Raw genomic sequence first — 21018 nt, 5'->3', positions numbered from 1 at the left:
AACGAAGAGAGCGGCGATTGGGTTCGACGATCAGACTGGGTTCGACTGGGTTTGGCGACTGGGTTCGACGAAGAGAGAGGTGAAGGCGTGATCTCACCGGCACGGGTTAGGGCGCGACTCGCCGGTGCGGGTTGGGGCGCGATCTCGCTCTCTCTACTCTCTCTTCGTGCTCTCTCTCTCTCTCTCTCTCTTCGTGCTGTCTCTCTGGATTTTCTAGAAAATTTCTATTTGAAGGTAAAATAGAGATGGAAAATGATTTACGGGTAGGGAGGGATTATTTTACGGTCAATGATACTGATTTTCAGTTTGACCAAAATTTTAGGTGTTGCCAAACACCCGCAAACGTGTAAAATAATTTCCTGAAAGTGTTTACCGTCGAACCAAACGCAGCCTAAGAGAATCTTTTGGCTGACTAGGGTATTATACAATTGGAAAAATTGGTTGGCCTTGTAAATCTAACCTGATGGATTCTCACCCTTAAGCCTCGGAAACTCCAATCTCACAGTTTTAGGAATAGTTGCCAGAGTAGAATCTTGATGATTTACCATCATTGGAGATGAAGTTCTTGGAGGAGATGTAGCCCTTTGTTGCCAACCATTACCAACTTCCGAAATTCCTCGCACAGTTTCTGATAGGGTCTGCAACATACTTGTGACTGCATCTAGCTTCTAATGAACTATACAAAATTCTTGGTCGTGTTGCTCTATTGTCAATGACAAAGCTCTGATTTTTTCATTAAGAAAAGCAGAAGATTGAGTTTCTACCATAGTGACAGAATTGGCTCTGATACCAAATTGATAGGAATTGACAAGTTCTTAAGAGAATTAAGAAAAGAAGAACAAAGTTTCCAGAGATAAGGAAGAATAGAGAGATTAGGAGAGAAGAGAATTAGGGAGAGGATATTAATTTTAATTCTATATTCCAAAAGCTGACTCTACATTCTTGTTTTCCTCTTTTATAGGTACTAGCTAATTACAATACATTCCCAATCTTAACTACCAGTAACTAACTTGCCTCAGCACAACAACTAACTGCACATCAACTAACTTGATAGCTAATCACTGCCAAATCAGCATTACTCTAACCACTAGAACCATACAGAGTCTTTACTCTTATCAACGTTGTTGGAAAAGTATCGTCATTTTCATATAAACATGTGTAAATTCTAGAGTCAAGAAAAAACTAATATTAATATGAGATACATATTAAAAAGAGGTTAATATATGTATTATGTATTGAAGGGTCAGGTTGGGTCTTGGTAGTATTAAAAAAACTCAAACCACCACCAATTCGATTAGTGGCTTTAATAGTTGAACCCATCTAACCCGCTTGAAAATCACATTCATATCCTTATAGTCAAAGCGGGTTAGATGCTTTGAATAGATTGAGGGGATTAATGCACATTCCTAGCTACAAGGCTCTTTGTCGTGTTCATAAGCTTAGGAAAATACTTAAATCCAAATGACTCTAGTGTGCATTTTTTGGCACTAAATTATAAGCTAGTTTTTTACTTCTTTTATGCACAGTTTGCAAATTTCACACTACATTTTGCCTTATTTTATTTTAAATAATATAATTTACTGCTTTTTCAAAAGAGAACCATAACATTTTCATAACAAATCTTAGGTAGTAAGTTCTTATTGGTTCTAATTTGAACTGACCATTAAAATTACATTTTTACCCACCAATAATAGCTAATAGCAACTTGTCACGTTGGAATTGTTATGAAAATGTTGTAGACACAAGTGGTTAGTAGTTATTGATTATAATTTGAACTCATCCCTTAAATAACTTCCTTACTTATATACCACCAATAACAGCAAGTAACAACTAGTGGGCGAGATAACATTTTTCTAACTTTCCTCTTTTATTTCTTAGCTCTATTTATTTGTTTAAATTTATTTTTAAGCTCAAATGGTGAAGAGAATCCAATGCTTACATCCATGTACTTTCGAAATTGGGCTTCAGATTCACGCAATCTAGTCAACCCCAAGTCTTTCAATAAAACATACAGAAAGACACAGAGCAAAGTCCTCTTGGAATTTAATTATAAAACCGCGAAGTGTCCCAGCGCTTTCAATAGCACTAAAAAAAATCTACAAAAGTCAAGTCTAACGGACCCTTCACTCCCTGCCCTTTTGTTCCTCTTCCTCAACACTTTCCCAGAAAAATCAGACAATATACTTTGAGTTCATATCAATCCAACAAGACAAAACAAAGCAAGACTTCTTTTACCCAGTTCTGCTTCATAATTATCAAAGCCGTTTCTCTTGTTTCCTTAATTTGTGTCACTGTTTTTTTACTTCAAAAACCAAAACCCAAAACCACAAAAAAAGCATAAAAAAAAAAAATGCCTCCACGGACACTGAAACGACCCACCACGGCCACAGCCACAGCCACCACCAATATTGTCAAGAAAGAGCCTCTGCCGCCGCGGCGCAACGACCCGGCTTCACGGCAACCCTCTTCTCCTCCTCCTCCTACTCAAGGTACCACTTTCCACTCTGACCCAATTGATTAATTTTCATTATTTCACTACACAGTCAACTTATTTGTTTTTATTATTGCTTGAGGAGTACTAATTAAGGGTATTCTTTGTCCAAATTTCTATTATATAGATACCCATTTGAGGTTTATTGATTAAAGTTTCAATATTTTTAGTCTTAGCAACCTTTTTGTTGAATTTATATCAAGATTAGTGTTATTTTACATATATATTTTATGAATGAATGTATAAACTATAAAGTATACTTCATTTTCTTTGCTTGAGTGGGAATGCATTTATAATTGTAGTTGTTAATATTTGGATTTGTGATCAAATTTTGTAACTTTTGGTATGTATTATATGTAAGTGTGTAAAATTTGGTTTGTGACAAAGGGTGGTGTATTATTACCTTGTTGTATCAGAGGACAAGAGATCAGAAAGATTGGAGCTTGAAGATAATGATCGGCGGTATGAAGAAGACGAGAATAGTGGTGGGCGGGAAGGGGTTGTGAGGATGGATGGTGGGGATGAGCAAGATGGGGTAGCGGGAATTCGTGGAGATTACATGATCGAAGAAGAGGTGGAGGAAGAAGAGGAGGTGGAGGAAGAGGTGTTTGAGGACGATGTTGGAGATGAGCTTGTGGAAGAAGTGGACTATGAGGAAGAGCACCATAATGTGGTTAATGAGAGGAGGAAGCGTAAGGAATTCGAGGTGTTTGTGGGGGGATTGGATCGAGATGCTACTGAGGAGGATCTTAGAAAGGTTTTTAGTCAGGTTGGTGAGATCACTGAAGTGAGACTTTTGAAGAACCCAGTAACTCAAAAGAACAAGGGCTTTGCTTTCTTGCGGTTTGCAACCATTGAGCAGGCTAGACGAGCTATCCATGAACTTAAGCATCCAGTGGTATCTTTTCTATTTCATTTTTCCTTGTTATTCAATATACTTGAGGTGCTATCAAATGTAAATTTGTTTGAATGTTTCTAGGAAACTTATCCTGCAATTATTTTTTAAGACTTGTATTATTTGCGAAATTTTCTATTTTTGAGAATGGTGGTTCTTGGTATAATAGGTCTCATCCATTGGACACCATGAATGACCTATTTATTTATTTATTTCCTTAAAAAAAAATCATAGCATATTATGGAGATACTTAGTACAATAACATTCTTTGTGTTAAGACTATATATTATATTCAATAGAATGTGTTTCTTTTTCTTGATAATTAATATAAGGGAGCCTTGGTGATTATCAACAAGTTGATCATGTATGACTATGAAATTTCAACTGTCAGGTTAATGGGAAGCAATGTGGGGTGGCTCCAAGTCAAGATAGTGACACTCTTTTTGTTGGTAACATATGCAAGACATGGACAAAGGATGTTGTGAGTAATCTATGTTCTTCTTACCTTTGTGTCTTTGAAGCCATACTTTTCACTTAGCAATTAGGTTGTGTGAATTGAGTATGTTTGGTTTTTGTCCTTTTATTTCAGTTGAAAGAACAGCTTGCACAATATGGAGTTGATAAATTTGAAGACTTGACACTAGTTGAGGACATGAAAAATGAGGGGTTGAATCGGGGCTTTGCTTTTTTAGATTTCCCATGCAGGGCAGATGCCTTGGACGCTTGCAAGCGATTGCAAAGGAGGGATGTTGTGTTTGGTATAGATAGAACGGCAAGGGTCGCATTTGCAGACACCTTCATTGAACCTGATGATGCAATTATGTCTCATGTATGTACTTGTTTCTTGTCTTAATCCCTCATTTGTGTAGGTTCTTGTGCACACTAGGAGTTAGTTACAAAATTGGAAGCTGCTTCTCTTAAAACTAAAATTTACATATGTATTTTTATGTGTGTGTGCTTGTTTTTGTTTGAATATGTTGGATTCATGGCTAGCCACAAATACAGGAAATTGGCATGCCTTAGTTAGTTTTTGACTCCACGAACTTCTTTGAGCATTTTTTTTCCTCTTCAAGCAAGTTGTTGTATTCTGTTTGTTTTTTGTTACTCCTGTTTAGACATTGAAAATTATTGCTTAAATATAAGTGTGCTTATAGGTTGTGAAACAAGTCAAAGTTGAATGGTTTACTTCATATACAGGAAGAATTGTGGTGTAAGTGTGCTTATAGTTTGTGAAACAAGTCAAAGTTGAATGGCTACTTCATATACAGGAAGAATTGTGGTGTATTCTTTGAATGGAAGAATGCTTTGAATTTGGGGAGATTTTATCTTCCACCTATTTTGGAGGTCATCCTAGTACTTACAATAAGTTAGATTTTCTTCTATTATGTTTAAGCTAGTTTTTCTTTTCTAACATTAAGGTTTCATACATATATGCTGTAAGTTTTCACTAAGGAATTTGAGGCCTTTCTTGATGTAGTTTAAAAATATTTTTGTACTCACTCAACTCACTATAATGCCAGTACAATGCAAGTTGTTCCAAATTTAGGCTAATCCCTTGTTAGTGACAATAGTTTACTCAGATGAACAATGATAACTTTCAACCTGTTGTTGTTATAATTTGAAACTAGAAATGTGATTTCTATACTAATTTGATTTTGTTGAACCTTTAAGCAGTGGCTTTAATAGGTTTTTTTCTCTCTCCTTTTCCAGGTAAAGACAGTATTCCTGGATGGTTTGCCTCCTGCTTGGGATGAGGATCGTGTCAAAAACATTCTCAAAAAGTTTGGGAAGATTGAAAAGGTGGAACTTGCTCGAAATATGCCAGCTGCTAAAAGGACCGATTTTGGTTTTATAACATTCGATTCGCATGATGCTGCAGTGGCTTGCGTGGATGGTGTTAATACTGCTGAGGTTGGTGATGGAGATAGGAAGGTATGCTGCTGTTTATTGTTTAATCCTATGTATTTTGCACAATCTTTAAGCATCATTGTGGAAAATGTTTTTTTCTTATTCAACATTCATGTTGTAGAAACTTCATAAATGTTTATTTTATTTAATAATGTAAAATGAAAATAATAAACTATCCACTGATAGAAGGTAGAAAATACCTTTTTAGGGGAAAAATAACGTAGGAGAAATTAACATGATTTGTTTCATGCTTCTATAATACTGCCTTGAATCAAGCTTGTGCAACAAAATCAGAACCTTTACTGAACTTTACCATAGTTTTGAAGAAAATCAAATATCTACAAAAAGGTGAACTTTGAAATGTTAGAAGAGTTGGGATCTTAATGTTATTGGTGGGGCACATGCAGTGGATGTGATAACTGGAGGGTGAGTCAAGATAAAGAACTACATAAATAACTTAAATTGCTTAGAAAGAGGTAAAAGATCACGAGGTACACAGTTAAATCGCTGTAACTTTTGAGTCTTTTACATCTAATCTTATGTTTTTATTTTACTTCTAAATGTTTTAACATTTCCTTAATGTCATTTGTCATGAGTATAACTTGCTGGACAGCCTGGACTTGATGGCGCTGTAATTTAGGAAAATGCAGTGGCAAGCTAGACTCTTTTTAAAACTTATGCAAGTATCATAGGCTCATTAAAATAATTGCAATTTTTCCAGATAAAGATTAGGGCAAGGTTGTCTAGGCCACGGCAGAGAGGTAAGTCTGCTAGACAGGCTCGGGGAGGTTATGTCATTGCACATGGCAGTGATCGTGGTAGCAGGGGTCCTTGGGGCTCTAGCAGCTCTCGCTTTGATCCTCACAAGTCTATAGATCGTGTTGGGAGAAGCATTCAAAGTCGTGGTGCAATTGATGGTGGTCTTAATCGAGCATATGGTCCAAGGGACAGAAATGTTGTATCACATGGAGTTGGGAGTGGACGGCGATTTTCTTCACCAGAGAGATCATATGGTAGAAGGTCCACTGGTATATAATTACTATTTGTAATAATAACAATACTAGCATTTTTTCCCTCTATTTATTTATTTATTTTTTCTTCTCTCCCTGACTCTCTTTTTGACAGTTCAAACTTATGGAAAGACCAGCTCAAAAAGGGACTACATTCAAGAAGATGAACTATTTTCTAGGCCATCTGATTTTGGTAAAGTTACTATGGATAGTCACTCTTATAGAGATGCATACCCTTCACGTGGATCTGGGTACTTGGGAGGTCCTTCAAGGAGTGGTTCTCGTGCTGTTGCCCGTAGGCCTGTCCCTTATGATGATTATGGCTATGACAGATACATGGAACAACCCTCAAACTATCATGACAGTCGTATCAGTGATTACAGTTCTATTCCCACCTCAAAGCGTCCCCATTCTGCCATTGTGAGTGATCTTTTTGAAAATTTTTGTACAGTTGCTGCGGTTTTTCCCCCTTTTACCCTAGTCTAACCCTTTTACTTTTATAGGAGGAAGATCATCCTCGTTATGCTGAACCTTCAGCTAGGCAATCACGAGCTCGTTTTGACTATGGGGGAAGCAGTTTTGACTTGCCTTATGGTGATAATTCTTATGGAAGCAACTCTACAAGGTTGTTTGTTGCTTGGGAGTTTTACCCTTCTTCTCTTATTATTTTAATTTTGTCATTGTTACTTGCAACAAAAAATTGTCATTGTTGTTATTACTTTATAATTATTATTCCCAATGTCTCGAAGAAACTTATGTAAGGTTTTCCCTTTGGAAATGTTAATTAACTTAATTTTGAAAGCTGAATGCTATACTTATCTCAGTTCCCTTAATAGCCCTTTATGTAATATAATCTAATTTCAAAAACATTGGTTCCAATCATTTAATTTTACTGCCAATAGCAAACATTTTGGAGTTCAACAAAAATAGTGGTAAAATATGGAAGATATGATTCATTTAGTAGTGTGAAAATGTTGATTTATGTCTCCTTAAATGCTGACTTTTTTTGAACGGTACACTTATTTTGAGACATCGCAATGCTATTTTTATGGCTGATTTTATTGCTATTATGTTAGGCTGGGTCGTGGGTCTCGTCATGGTTACGATGAAGGTGGTCGGAGATCTGAAGGGCATTCTCATGTACCATATGAGACTAAACCATCAACAATGGGGTACAGAAGAGGTACCTGAAAATACTCACACAAACTCACATGTCTACAAGTATATTATTTTCCCATCGATAGCTATATATTGAATGTTGTTCGTTATTTCACTTCTTGCAGATGAGATTAGTAGGAGGGATGCAGAAAGAGTCTATTCCAGTTATGAAAGGGATTACATATCCAGAGATTATGTGTCGTCTCGATCAGATGTACAGTTTGTGTTGTGTTATTGTATATACTTGTCTTGATATCTTGGTTTAGAAATTTTCTTATGTGGGTAACATGATCAAATTTGCAGCTAGGTGAAGATTCATACCCAGCTGATTACTCTACTCGTCGCCTGAATGACGACTACCCAAGTGGTAGGGGTTCAAGCTCATATTACTAAGGTGAGTTTGCTTGTGGTCATTCCAAGACCTTTTGTGAATGTGTATCAAATAGTACATCTTGCATACATAAGCTGGCCTCTCAATTAGGAGTGCTCCTTTGGAGGTTGATATAGTGGATGTCATGAGTTACTGCTTCATCCATTACCAAGACGAGTTTGTTGTTAACGGAAAGACTTCTCATTAATTGAAGACCTCCAGAGGAGAGTTTGACTTCGCCAATTGGTCATATGTACTCTGGAGTTAATTAAGGAATTGGTATTAAGACTGAAAGCTTTGAGGATGGGGTCTTCAGTGATAAAATATTTAGAGGAAATATGAAAACAATGTGTTTGGAACTTCATTAATAATTGAAAAGGAAGACTTTATGGACTCATTATGTACAAATTGAAGCTGATGCTACTGATTCCTCTCTTTGGTGTTACTTCAGTCGGTGGATAAACTTAAAGTGTTATAAAACAGCAAATTCCCTGGCTATATATTGTTTATGGTCTTGAATATTCTGTGGATTTCCAGTTATAATCTTCATGGAATGCCTTTATGTGATGGATAACAAAATTATGATCTTAAGTCAGTATAAAAATTGAAGTGGGATGTGGAACACATAAAAATAAATTTTGTGGGAGAAATCCCTTTAAGGGTTTTCTGTATGTGTTAATGCCTACATTCTTGTTATACTTCCATTTACACACACTTGGATTAAGTATGGGATCTATAGGAAGCTGTTTCGCTTCATATATTTGATGGACTTGGGTCACACAGGGCTTTCTTTAGTAGAGGATTTATTTGACAAGTAAAGAATGTGAATTGCACTCATGAAGCATATGGTTAACAGGTTAAGTTGCTCATGAGTTTGCTTTTGGAGCTGCAGATGCTTGACTTTGGGTAATGATTGTTGTGAAAGAATCATTTCAACATTCAATCTAAAAAATACATTTTTGATATAAGCTAATGTAACTTGGTAACCTTATGACTTCAGGGTTTTTTTTTTTTTTTTCAGTGATTCAAAACAAAGTTTATTTGGTTGGCTACAGTACATTTATATTGAAATGCAATAATTCATGGAGAATATATATATATATAGGAGTATGAATCTGAAACCAATCTAAATATAAATTTTTTCAAAAACTGGTTTTGCTCTTCTAGCTTTGTGTGAATTGAGTGATCTCAGCATTGTTTTTAGGATATCGTCACTCTTCAAATCTTCATGACTCTTAATTCTGTGGAGATAAAGATTATGGGTATGGTCATTGAACTAAAAAGGTTTAAAGAAACAAAATCTAGATAGATGTGACATATGTGACATACTACAATGTAATGGTGAGTTGTGAATGCCTGAGTGATCAGAAGGTAAAATTTCTCACCATCAAAAGAGTTGTTACTTGGGTTAGATTTTATGATCTTTCAGCAGTATATTACTGCCGAATCTGAAGGGCTAAGAACCCTGGCAGTCATCTGAGTATGTGATGCTGCATATGATAGGATGATCGTATATATAGACCAATAACTGCTGCAATCACCACTGTTTACATTAGTACAAAAGAATAAAGTGGCTGTTTGCTCAGTTTCACCTTCATGGTCTGATCACTCTATATAATTGTATGAGATTTAATTATTTAAAGGGGCAATACACTGGTGACTGAGATCATGGGAAGATTGAATCTATGAAATTTATAATTCCCAGGGGCTTCTTGTGGATGGCAAATAGCTTTGTAGATTGATTTTTCATAAAGAATTATATTTGGCAAATAGTCTGTACTTTCAGGCTTTGCATCCTTAAGTAGTTTTCATGGTTAATTTTCCAGATGTTTAGCAGGGTTGATTGTGTGTTTTTTGTTCTTGTTTATGTAAGTCATGGTTAATTTGTCTGAGACTGTGAATGCTCGTCCATGCATTGTTTAATAAAGTGAGTCCCGTTGGAATAACATCCTGACTCGACAGGAGAATGTTCGGAATTTTATTGTTCAAGGTTTAGTATGTAGTATAAACAATTAATACTGCAATATCAATTGGTGCTACTTACTCACCTGGCTAATTCCAGGTTATTATGGGGTAAACATTTCACGTAATTTTGTACATTCAAGTGTATCTTGGTCTTGAATCGATGAAGGCAAATAATTGGAAAGGGAATTGACATAATTTGTCACGACGTGAGGAAACATATGGAATTGACATAATTTGTCACGACACGAGGAAACATACCCATATATGTGCCATATTCAAAAAGAACTAGTCAAGTTACAATTACAACGCATAATTTTTTATCTGGTCACAATATATTTAGTAGACATCCATTATGGGGTTTAGTATATGTCCTCACAATACAACTTATACAATTAAATCCAATTAAATCCATACAATCTGGGATAATAACTGGCTATTGGAATCAATTGGTGTGCATATCTAGTTTGTATGAAGAACGTCTATTAATAGTGTTTCAACTTAAACAACCTTACAAATTGAATTCAAACCTCTTTTGAGATCAATAACTAGGAGAAATAATTAATTCCCACAAATTTCACACCTAACCATTTGGCCAAGAATATCATTATGATGCACTTCTTTGCTCCTACCAACGTTTAGACTTTAGGGTGGAGAAGGTTTGTTATACATCCAACTAATTGAATCATTTCTCTCACATGCGAGGTTCACATGCTGTGAGAGAGATGATGTATATGTGGATATAGAAGATAATTATTGATGGATAGGAATGGAAGAGCAAACTCTCTTCTATGATATTGTTGAAATCTCTATAAGCGGACCTTCCAATTTTATTCAAATTTGGTTGTATGATATTGTTGATGTAAAGCAAAAGTGATACCACTGGTTCCAATAAAAGTGATGTTGAACTAATCACAATTTCTCACACCAAGAAGTTGTGAAAAAATTTGTGAAATATGTTGTTTGTAGTGTTGTTAATATAAAGCTCCTTTACCATAGCAGTAGATAGCTTCAAGGAAGCTATGTCCGAAAGAAATTAATATTGATCTGAAAATTTTTACTACATCCTCAGCGTTTGATGGATCATTTATAATTTTGTTTTAGGATTCAAGACGGTAAAATTTAATGGAACTTAAAACCCATTCTTTGGTTTAGTATTATTATTCTCATTATTATTTTTAGATGATAAGAAACGAATACTTGACTTTTTCTTGAGTATAAGAAACACATGGATTGATGCAACTGGTACGGCTAAATAAGATTTGAAAATTTGGCATCAATTTTTTTGTTTTGTTTTGTTTTGTTTGTTTTTGTTCAAATTAAATATATTAACTATTAAGGATCCAGTTGGCATTACAAAAGGAATTTGAACTTTAACTGGAGATTTCTGAAGTTTTGAGGGCATGTCACGGTCATTTTGGAGATTTCGCAATTATTGTTATTGTGATGATTTTGGGGGTCTCTTAGTAATATTAGTGGTTTAAGGGGGTATTTCAGTAATATTAGAGGTTTCAAAGATATTTTGGTCATTTTGGAGGTTTTAAGTTTATTTTCTTGATTATGTAGGTTTAGGGGTGGATTTTTATTTATTTATTTATTTTTTTGGGGGGAGAGGGGGGGGGGGGGGGAAACAATAGTAGGGTTTTGTTCTCTTTGGAGGTAAAATTGTTTTACGCTCTTTAAAGAGCATAGCGTAAAACATTTTGAGACTCAATAAGTGGTGTTTTCTCTCTACAATAAAAAAACGATTTCAAGCTGTCCTAAGTTCTTGAAAATGAGAATAACAATTTATAGAAAAATGTTTTTCGCTAAAACAAATGGGGTTTGTAAATAAATTTTACCAGTTTCACTTTGGACATAAGATTCCAACAAGAAATCACAAGCCGGGTTGACTGTATACTTAGAAGCGGCTTTCTTGTTTTATTCCACCATACACCCTTTGAGACTCGTTGGATGAAAGATGTGATGCCTTAGATTTTATAAGGACTTTCAATTGATTTTATAAGGACTTTCAATTGTGACTAGGCTAGTTGTTTTGGGGTATAAGCGCATATGTAACAAACACTTTTCTTTGAGTCGTGACAAATTGTATCATTGGCATTGGACTAAGTCCCACATCCCTTAGGTAGGGGAGGTCTTGGGCCTTATATGAAGACCTACGTGACGGGATGATGGGTAAGTCCCACATGGGGACAAGTGGACCTTAAGGTGGGGTGGATTAAGGGGACTCAGAAGGCCAAAAGACCTATTAAGTGGGGTGAGGTGAGGGAGAACCAAATTTCGGCTAAGTCCCACATCGCTTATTTTAAAGTTTTTGTAGAGTTTATATACTAGATAATACTTTAATAACTCTAGACTAACCTACCCAATGTTAAGTTACTTGTTCTACAAATACATGGGTTATAATAAGTTTGGGCCACTTGAGCCATAATATGTTTAAGCTCATAAATAGGGGGAGGTCTACGCCTTATACAGAGGCCTTGGACTCTAATTGGTATAAGGCCTTTTAGAACCATGAGAGATAACCCAAAGTGGACAATATCATGCCAATAATGAGTTAGTGTGTGACAAAAGATTTGGATCAAGGTGGTCCAAGATGAACCTATCACTCTTTACACCATATACCATTTGAGGCTTAGCTCATTGAGGACGAATGTGGATTAAGGTAGGGTTTATGAGGTGAATGATATGATGACATGTATCATCAGATCCTTTAAGGTTGGATCAAGCTTCCCCTTAAATCTCCACCTATAAATAGAAGCAAAGTTTAGCTTTATAATACAGACCACTAGACAACAAAGGTGGCATAAGACAGAAAACATAACTTTGTGAACTGAAAAGGAGAGCATGTCCATAATCCATATTACTAGTCATTGATTTGTTTAAACCAGTTAATGAGGGTATGACTCTCCTAATTGTTTGCATTATTTTTCTGTTTCACTTTTTGTGTTCTACTTTATATTTCACGAATCACAACTTGATATGTTATTTGATTTTTTTTCCCTTCATTATAAACTTTGTATCAAGGCCAAGGCATTTTCCAACCAAAATATTAGGAATTCATTCCATAAGGTGCTTTTCGAACCTAGTATGAGTTTTCAGATGATCTAGGGGGTAGTTGGGATTTTGTTCAGTTGAAGGGGAAAGGAAATCCACAACCTAGCTAGCGGATACGGTCATTCCTTGGCAAAGTTAAGCAATTACCACAACTTATTAGAAAACTAAAAGGTGTTATGACTGCCCAAATTAGAAAACTAAAAGGTGTCACGATTTTTTTCTGTCTACATAGTCCATGTAAAAAATTTACTCAACTGCCTCTCTGTCAAATTTGACTTAAATCAAGTGTGTAATAAATTGATAATAAAATAAAAGACTAAATTGCTACCCTTAAATTTAGTGTTTCTTTACACTATTTTTTGGTCATCCAAATGCTATATTTTCGGGCATCCAATTTATACCCTTAAGTTTCATGTTTTTCTGGTAATGTCATCTTTAGGGTTATATTATCATACAGTTTGTTAAGATGTGAAACATGTACTAAAAGTTGCTCTTCTGGTAATTTAATGTTGCAAAATGAACTCCAACAAAGAATGGCTAAAAATTGGATGACACAACTTTGTCACATGTTTGTTGGTGCCAGATTTGACTCGAGACTTTAGAGAGAAACAAAAAGGTTTCTACCCTAAAATCACTATAAAAACACTGTAAGACAGCCCAAAACACTGTAAGTCCAGCAAACTGTCTAGCATGCATGAGACTGGTTATTTGACAACAAATTTTTATATCTCATAACCCTCAATAGGATCTTTGCTTTATCATGATTTTGAAATTGAAGGCATGGAAAAAATCTCAAGAGAATATAGGCCTTGGAACATATTATTTAGTGACTGCTCTAGCCACCACTAGTCCAGCGGCCAATGCAGCTCCAAATAAAGCATGCAATCTCACACAGTAGTACTTAGCCATGAAGATCTTCAGTTTGTCCTGTAAGAGAAAATTTTATTAACTGAAGTCAAAGCCCAATTGAAGTTAGTATGACAAAGGATAAAGAATAGAATATTTATCTCCTTTGCTTCCAGATCTGTCACCAGCCATATGCTTCTTAGTCATAGCTCAACCAAAAATATATGATTGAGAGGCTAGTGGACTGTAGTTTTAAGGAAAATTTGCATCTTCGATTAAACCACTATGTTCCTCTTATCCCAGTGGCAAGACATGATTGTGAAACCAGATTATGGTTAGATCAGAACAAGAGGTTTGAAACCTCAAGCATCTTAGAAGTTTACTACTGACCTTGTGGTTATCTTCAACATATCTAATTACCAGTTTTCCCATGGGCAATGTCAGAGCACAGAGAAGCTGGGAAAAACCATGATTTAGCAAAACAACGATGAGAATATCGTTAAAATGAGTAATCATTCAGGCAGAAAGTAAGAGGTAGAGGAAATAAAATGAAATAAATTGCCAATCTGCCAAAGTTAAATTTGTATACTTTACCAATTTGAAGGACTTACAATACAAGTAAAAGGAAGGGCCCTGATTAGACCAAAGGCAAACAACAAGAAGTAAAGTGCTATGACAGCAACCTTCACTATGCCCGAACCTCTTTCGGTGCCAAGCCTTACCTGCATATAAATTGTAATACAGATAAAATGCCATTATTTGTTTCTCTGTCAAAATTTCTAAAACGTTAACAGGTTAGCTAGAAAAATATTCACCAGAGGGGACATTTTTCCAACTGCCTTATCTTCTTCCACCTAAAACATTGGTAATTCATGTCAGCTGACACAGTCAATCAAGGAGGGTTAAATGCAGAATAAACTGTTATAGAAGTAAAATACCTGATGAAAGTGACTACAGAAAAGAATTAGGGATGTTGTGAAGCCAACAAGGATTGAAGCAGAAAGAATTGTACCACTTAAGGGAAGATAGTTCATCTGACTGTCAAAACCACCTGAATTCATTATTTTAACTGTGCAAAACAAAAATCTAAAGGTATGGCCTGTGACTATATAGGTCAAATAACCTTGTGCTGCCTTGTAAGAGGTAAAAAGCAGTACTAGCAAATGGCCCAAATGCTGCAAAGCACAGGGGCTCTCCCAATCCTTGGTAGCTTAACCGAAATGGAGGGCACTGCAAAAGAGATGATATGGAACGGATGTGAAAACCTTTGTTTCTCATTTCTCATAAGATTTGAACTTAAGACCGCCACAAATTGATCCCAACCATTTGGGAAACATATGTGGAATTCTGGTTTTCCTATGTATTGTGGGGGAGGCATTAGCAGTTGTGAAGCAAATACCTCAAAAGCCAGGAGTTTGATTTGAACCTCAGTTCTTGAAATTTTTTTTTGGATTATAGAGTATTGGCTCCAATGGGAGGGGGAATGGGACATTTAAACTATCAGTTCCTGCAACTAAAATGTGGGATTATTTTTTTCTTTGAAAAATGCAATAGGCATGTCTATACCTGATATATATAACCACAAATAATCGCACATGCCAGAGATATTATTGAACGCATATTTCCTGCCTCTACGGATGTCCATGTCAGCCCCACAAAGCCAAGAACAAGAAATGAATAAGCAGCAAGTAATGTTACTGTACGGCTTCCCAAATGCATTATAGAGCATAATTAGGCAATTGTTATTGTACATTAAAACGAAGAAAAAAAAAAAAATCCGAAAACAAAATAACTCTTACCTTCCAGTGAGGTTTACAACTGATTCTCTTTTGTTTTTATCTGCTCCTGTGTCGAAATCATAAACATCATTGCTGAAGAGGCCAAAGGATAGTAGTTAACAAAGTTCTATCACAAAGATAATTAGTACTAAGGAGTCAACAAATTTCAGTCATGAAGATAACGGGTTGTGTTGGCATTTTGACTTAAACCAACTAGATGGACTCTACAAACTAATGCAGTATTTTTCTCTTGATATAGTTTCAATGGATGAAACTAGACATGGAGTTAATGTCAAGTTAGAAATTTGGATAGATGCTTCAGAATTTGGAAGTGTTGGACTAATTTGGACTAAAACATAGTACATGAAACGCAATTATAGTAAAAGTAGCAAAAAAATGATGTAAGAGTTGCAATACTTGATGGGCCAGAGATACTAATAATTTGGATCAATAATTCATAAGGATGAAGAAATTGAAGAGGATGTGAATTATAGGACAAGAGCAGAGTCAATGAAACAGATAAGCACATTAGGGGCCTTGTGTGATCGTAAAATACCCCTGGATCAATAATTCATAAGGATGAAGAGATTGAAGAGGATAGGGGTGGAACTACACACACAGTAGGTGGCTGCCCTAATTTTTTTAAAGTTAATATGGGGGGGTGGGGGCAACTCCTACAAATTTAAGAGCACCACTGGATTAACTTAAACATTTGAGGGGGCCAAACCCCCATATTTTTTAGGCTAAACCTTTAAAAGTTGCAATAATTATGTATACTATTATTATTATTATTTTTTTAAATTTTGGGGGGAAGTGTGGATTTGGAAAAGGTTCTGAAGGTGAGGTATAAGTCAAATGGGAGTTTTACAGGAAGTCAAACTGTCCAGGATATAACAATTAGCTACAAAGTTGGCCATTTGTTGAGACTTGAGACCTATAGCTTGAGAATTGTAAAAGACTTAATTAGCATGTACAGATTATTAAGAGATCATTAGGAAACATAGATATAGGCCATCCTATCATTTAAGAATAGAAAAAGACTCTAATTTAGCTTGTAATGGACTATCAGGAATTGTGGATGGAGCCCTCCATGTTATTAATGCTCATATATAGGAGGCCTGAGACTTGGTTGAAGCTTATAGTAAGGTACTCAATTAGGATAATATAGCCAGACTGTTGTTGGGAGATAAAATACTCAAGAAGTATTGAAAAGCAGAAAGGAAAGCTGGAAATAGGGTGAACTAGTATCATGTAGTACACTTTGGCACTATAGTTAATTAATTAGTGAGCACCCCATCATCTTTTCATTGTCACAAAGAAAGAGTTAGCTTCAAACCAGAGATTTCTTACAGCAAAAAGAGTTTTGCTAAGATCTAAGTACATCCCTTTCCAAGAAGCTGAGCCTAATTCATACTCTTTTTCAGTCATCCATATCTCATAAATTCTGGAATGTTGAGCTTTGAAAGGTGCAGAATAGATAAAGCTATTTTGGGTTTGCAAACAGCATTGGACTCGACCTAAATGCAAGAAGCTCAAAGACCAACAGCAGACTGAAGCACAGCTGCTTTTGGCAAGACAAAAACTAAAGGACTCATTATGGTTGCTAAGAAAACATCACATACTCCATATGTATGTGTCCTCACACTATAAATGTATGTAAAAGCAAGAAAAAAATGATTAAAAACAAAAAGAAAGATAATATCATCTTCCAAGCCCTACTAGATGAGCAGTTTCTCTCACAGTTAAGCTTGCTCAGATTCAAGTCATAATCAACTCACTACCTGAAATAGTAAATATCACTCACCTTAAATTAAGCCATGTGATAATAAGAACTGAGGAAGCCAGGAGAACAAAATAACGCCTAGCGGAGAATATGCCTGTTTGAAAATAAGCAGCTGCACTACCTACCTGTTTGTGGACACAAAATAGAGTAAGACACAAAGTGCATACAATTAAACTGCAGGGAAAAACACCAAGATAGACGAGTGCATTACTGAAATTTTGATTCCAATGTCTATAACACAATTAGAATTCATTGCTTTAGTGTGGGAGTGTGCAACAAACAAAATTTGAAGGGTCTGATAAAGAATGTTTCACCAAATCAGCACTGGAAATTGAAGGCCTTAAGTAATATCTCTTTCATATTTCTCAGAAAGAGACAAATAATAGTATATTTGCAGTGTGTAGAAAAAAGAAGAATTTACAGGCTCAGTCCCTCCATATCTCAATAGTCATCTTCCTAAATTCCCACCAACTTTAAAACTGTCCTTTTGCTAGCAAAACCCTTGATTTAGGATTCACCATAAGAAGGAAGGATACTGGGTATTTTAATAAATTTATACAAATATATTTAACCCAACTCAATTAACTCTTAATCCTCTAACTAATTGGAGTCAGCTACATGGATCCTTTTATGCCACCTCAGCCTTTTACAAGGTCATACCCCTATTTACTCTTTTAACATCCATTTCCTTCCTTCTAACTTCTACCCACATAATTATCTGTCTCCCTTTTCCTTTTGTTCCTTTCACATTAATATAATCACAATATCACACTGGTTTATTCTCAAGCCTCTGTTATGTCCAAACCATCTTTAATGACTTTCCCTAATTTAAATTTCAATTCGTATTACTCGTCATAAATTATTATGGGGTTGGTTTTTCTGTTTTCCATTATAGTCATCCTTAAAAAATTCATGTGCTTATTTTTCTGTAATATTTTCTATAATCACATCATAAGAATTTGAAAATTAAAATTAAAATTAACAGGGGAAAAACAACACATTCACTTGATAAAATAAAATTGCTGTAATGCTAACAACTACACTCTAAAATGATTAGAATGCAAAGTGTCAGAGAACTCACAGTGAGAGGAACCAAAGCAACAGAATATATTGGTAATTTAACTGCCCTCCATATCAAAATTGCCTTAGAAACATCATTTTCTTTTTCTTCTTCAGTAGTCGTGCTAGAATAGTCTGCATTTCTCTCTGAAAGTACCTGTTGAGATTGGTGTCCTTTTTCTATTTTAAATTTTCTTCTGTAAGTGGTATGGATATGCTTTTTACTGTTACAGAAGAGGCTTGATGATCTTTTGGAGTTTAGATGATACCTAAAAAATGAGAAATGTCAGTGAATGCAGAAAAATTAGAAATGAGCTCACTTTCCCCTCTCACTCTTCCACCAAAAAGTAAATTGGAGTATAAAAATCAAATAATAATCAGGAAGATTCAGGCATGCCAGCAAAAGAATAATAAGTTTCAAAAAATTAGATCATAAGCATTACACCTTGTACTTTTATTGTACAATAGGCCATATTGGATGAGTTCTACACAAATTAAAAGTATCTTCAAACTTCAACTACAATGTTTTAAACTATATTCAACACTTTGAAGAATAAGAAAGAACTCAATTTTCTTAGATGCTATTCAAGAACTCATAGATAACTTCTTGGCATCTTCAAATGACATTTAAGATAAATGTCATATACAATGTTTCATTTTAGTCAATGTTTTTGCAAACAGTTCGTTTTTATTCCCATGTACTACAAAAATTTGTTTCATTTAAGTTCCTTTTTGCATGATTCACCATATTTTGTTTTTCTTTCTGATGCTTTATGCTTATGGCATTTTGAAAATTTTAGAAACTGTACGTTATCCTTATGAACAACGCCATAGCATCCTTTTATGATTGGTTAGCTTTATAATGAAATAAAACAGTCAGCTTTTGGCTTCTTTCTTAGTGTTAGTGTGTTACACTTACACCTTTTTTCCAATTTTAAATTTAGTGCCTAAGGACTTTCCAGAATATATACATGACTATTTCCTTTTTGTATTTCATGTCATCACTTAATAAGACCCCCCTCTTTTTTGTTTTTTCAGTTGCGGCAGAAACATCATCATTTGAAGTTTGGAAGCTCAGAAGTATAACAAATGAACTATCTCATCATTGATATCTTGTAGTTTGAATCGTTAAGGACAAAGAACATAATAGAAATACCACACAAATCAATGTCTCATAAGAACAATTACAGAATGTTTGGGATTTAAACAAAAAAAAGAAGAAGATGAAACTTGCCTTGTTGAGTAACTCCGATGCAGAAGGTATTCATTGAGTTTCTTCAGACCAGACCCTGTGTTTAGGTTACAATATATGGTGGCCATTGGTATCTATGCATTCCAATATTGTCTAGAAACAAGGAGGAATACATTTAATCCCATTCAGCTATGTGTCCCACTAACACTGACAATTCAAAAAAAACACCAGATTAGAAATTGTAGTAACAATAATGTCCACTTCAATGATGAATGCTACTTGAAGATGGACAAATTACACATTTTCGCCCTGTTCTTATGTCCAAATGACCCCATTCATACATTACATAGCAACATAAGCACCAAGTCATCAATCAATATATAACCCAGAACAATTTTCGCATTGAACCCACAAATGCCTACTTTTTTAGTAAAATCCAGATCATCAGAACTTTTGGTTTCCCTTTCTGCCATGGTTAAACCTCTACCATCCGGACTCATTTACGCTTGAACTCTGGTTTCACTACTATTTACATTAATTAAAAAAAAATGTAATTACAAACAAAATTGTCATTTTAATAGACAATACCACTTAAAATGTAGTTATCAATACAAATTTGAGAACAAAAATAACCGTCAATACAGATATTTGAAAAATGAAAACCAAGCCAGGCAATCTTAATGAGCTTAAATTTGATAATTTCATCCTTCACTGAGAACTTTGCTAAGCACTGAATAAGTCTATCCCGTGACATGTTACACTCATTTCTTTCTCTCTCTTTTTTCTTTGGCATAATTATTCAGTTTATCATCTTCCAATAAACACTAAAAATAAGTCTATATCATGACATGTTACACTCGTTTCCTAAAAGAATACAATGGAATGGTTTCATTTCAAAGACAATGGTAACATAATCTTTTAACATTCTATAGATACACAAATTCAAATAAAATAAAATAACCAAAGTTGGGAGCTAAAAAAAATGACAAAAAATAACAGCAGTAAGGAAGAATATATATAAGAGTTTGTGCGGTTCAAGAAAGAGAAGTAGCTTGCAGGGTTAGCGTCTCACCTGGAAAAGTGACATACTTCTGAGACTCTTTCTCTCACTCTCACTCTTGCTTTTGCTTTGTATATGTGATGAGCCTAAGAGATAAGAGTGACAGTTACTTGGGTCTCTTTGGGAAGACAAGCAAAGGTAACTGTAACTCTGTAATGGGAAGAGAGTGTGAACTTTGGTAGTTGAAGAGGGTGCAGCTCCCGAGTCCTATCCACTCAAACTCTATAATATTAATCTGATCAATATGAGCCAGTGACCAGTAAATTTTTGCCACCTAAGATTACAAGTAGGACCCACCAAGACAAACAGACTGACTAGACAAAAAAGAGGAGAAGAGAACCAACTAGCGAGTAGTCTAGTGATGACCATAATTTCCAACTTCGAAGTACATGCTCAATTTTAAGCGATTCACCACGAGTGTTCATCATCTTGAGAATTTAATTTTAAAA

At 35.2% G+C, this 21018-nt stretch overlaps 2 protein-coding genes across 4 annotated transcripts; one reads left to right on the top strand and one right to left on the bottom strand.

Moving 5' to 3' along the window:
- The first annotated feature begins 2132 nt into the window (after positions 1-2132).
- LOC142642626 (uncharacterized) lies at positions 2133-19457 on the top strand. Of its 3 annotated transcripts, none has more exons than XM_075817024.1 (12): positions 2133-2489; positions 2908-3389; positions 3778-3867; positions 3976-4215; positions 5097-5318; positions 6016-6322; positions 6420-6724; positions 6808-6929; positions 7381-7487; positions 7588-7676; positions 7766-7856; positions 19356-19457. In XM_075817024.1, exons 1-11 carry the CDS (start codon positions 2351-2353, stop codon positions 7853-7855), a joined length of 2193 nt encoding a protein of 730 aa, XP_075673139.1. In that variant the 5' UTR covers positions 2133-2350; the 3' UTR covers position 7856; positions 19356-19457. The 3 variants fall into 3 exon arrangements, with proteins under 3 accessions (XP_075673139.1, XP_075673138.1, XP_075673140.1); XM_075817023.1 differs by lacking the exon at positions 19356-19457 and adding an exon at positions 7944-8159; XM_075817025.1 differs by lacking the exon at positions 19356-19457 and having other exon boundaries at positions 6016-6307; positions 7766-8353.
- LOC142642628 (2-carboxy-1,4-naphthoquinone phytyltransferase, chloroplastic) lies at positions 13330-20771 on the bottom strand. The gene is made up of 12 exons (XM_075817026.1): positions 20582-20771; positions 19552-19716; positions 18340-18586; positions 17280-17383; positions 15497-15568; positions 15264-15402; positions 14821-14927; positions 14636-14735; positions 14513-14551; positions 14309-14419; positions 14088-14153; positions 13330-13778 (listed from the first exon to the last, which is right to left on the bottom strand). Exons 2-12 carry the CDS (start codon positions 19635-19637, stop codon positions 13671-13673), a joined length of 1179 nt encoding a protein of 392 aa, XP_075673141.1. The 5' UTR covers positions 19638-19716; positions 20582-20771; the 3' UTR covers positions 13330-13670.
- Between the last annotated feature and the right edge of the window lie 247 nt (positions 20772-21018).

Source organism: Castanea sativa, chromosome 7 (genome assembly GCF_040712315.1).
Source record: "Castanea sativa cultivar Marrone di Chiusa Pesio chromosome 7, ASM4071231v1".
Taxonomy (NCBI): domain Eukaryota; kingdom Viridiplantae; phylum Streptophyta; class Magnoliopsida; order Fagales; family Fagaceae; genus Castanea; species Castanea sativa.
The sequence above is the reverse complement of the archived record's forward strand: the minus strand, read 5'-3'. Positions and strand labels throughout refer to the sequence as shown.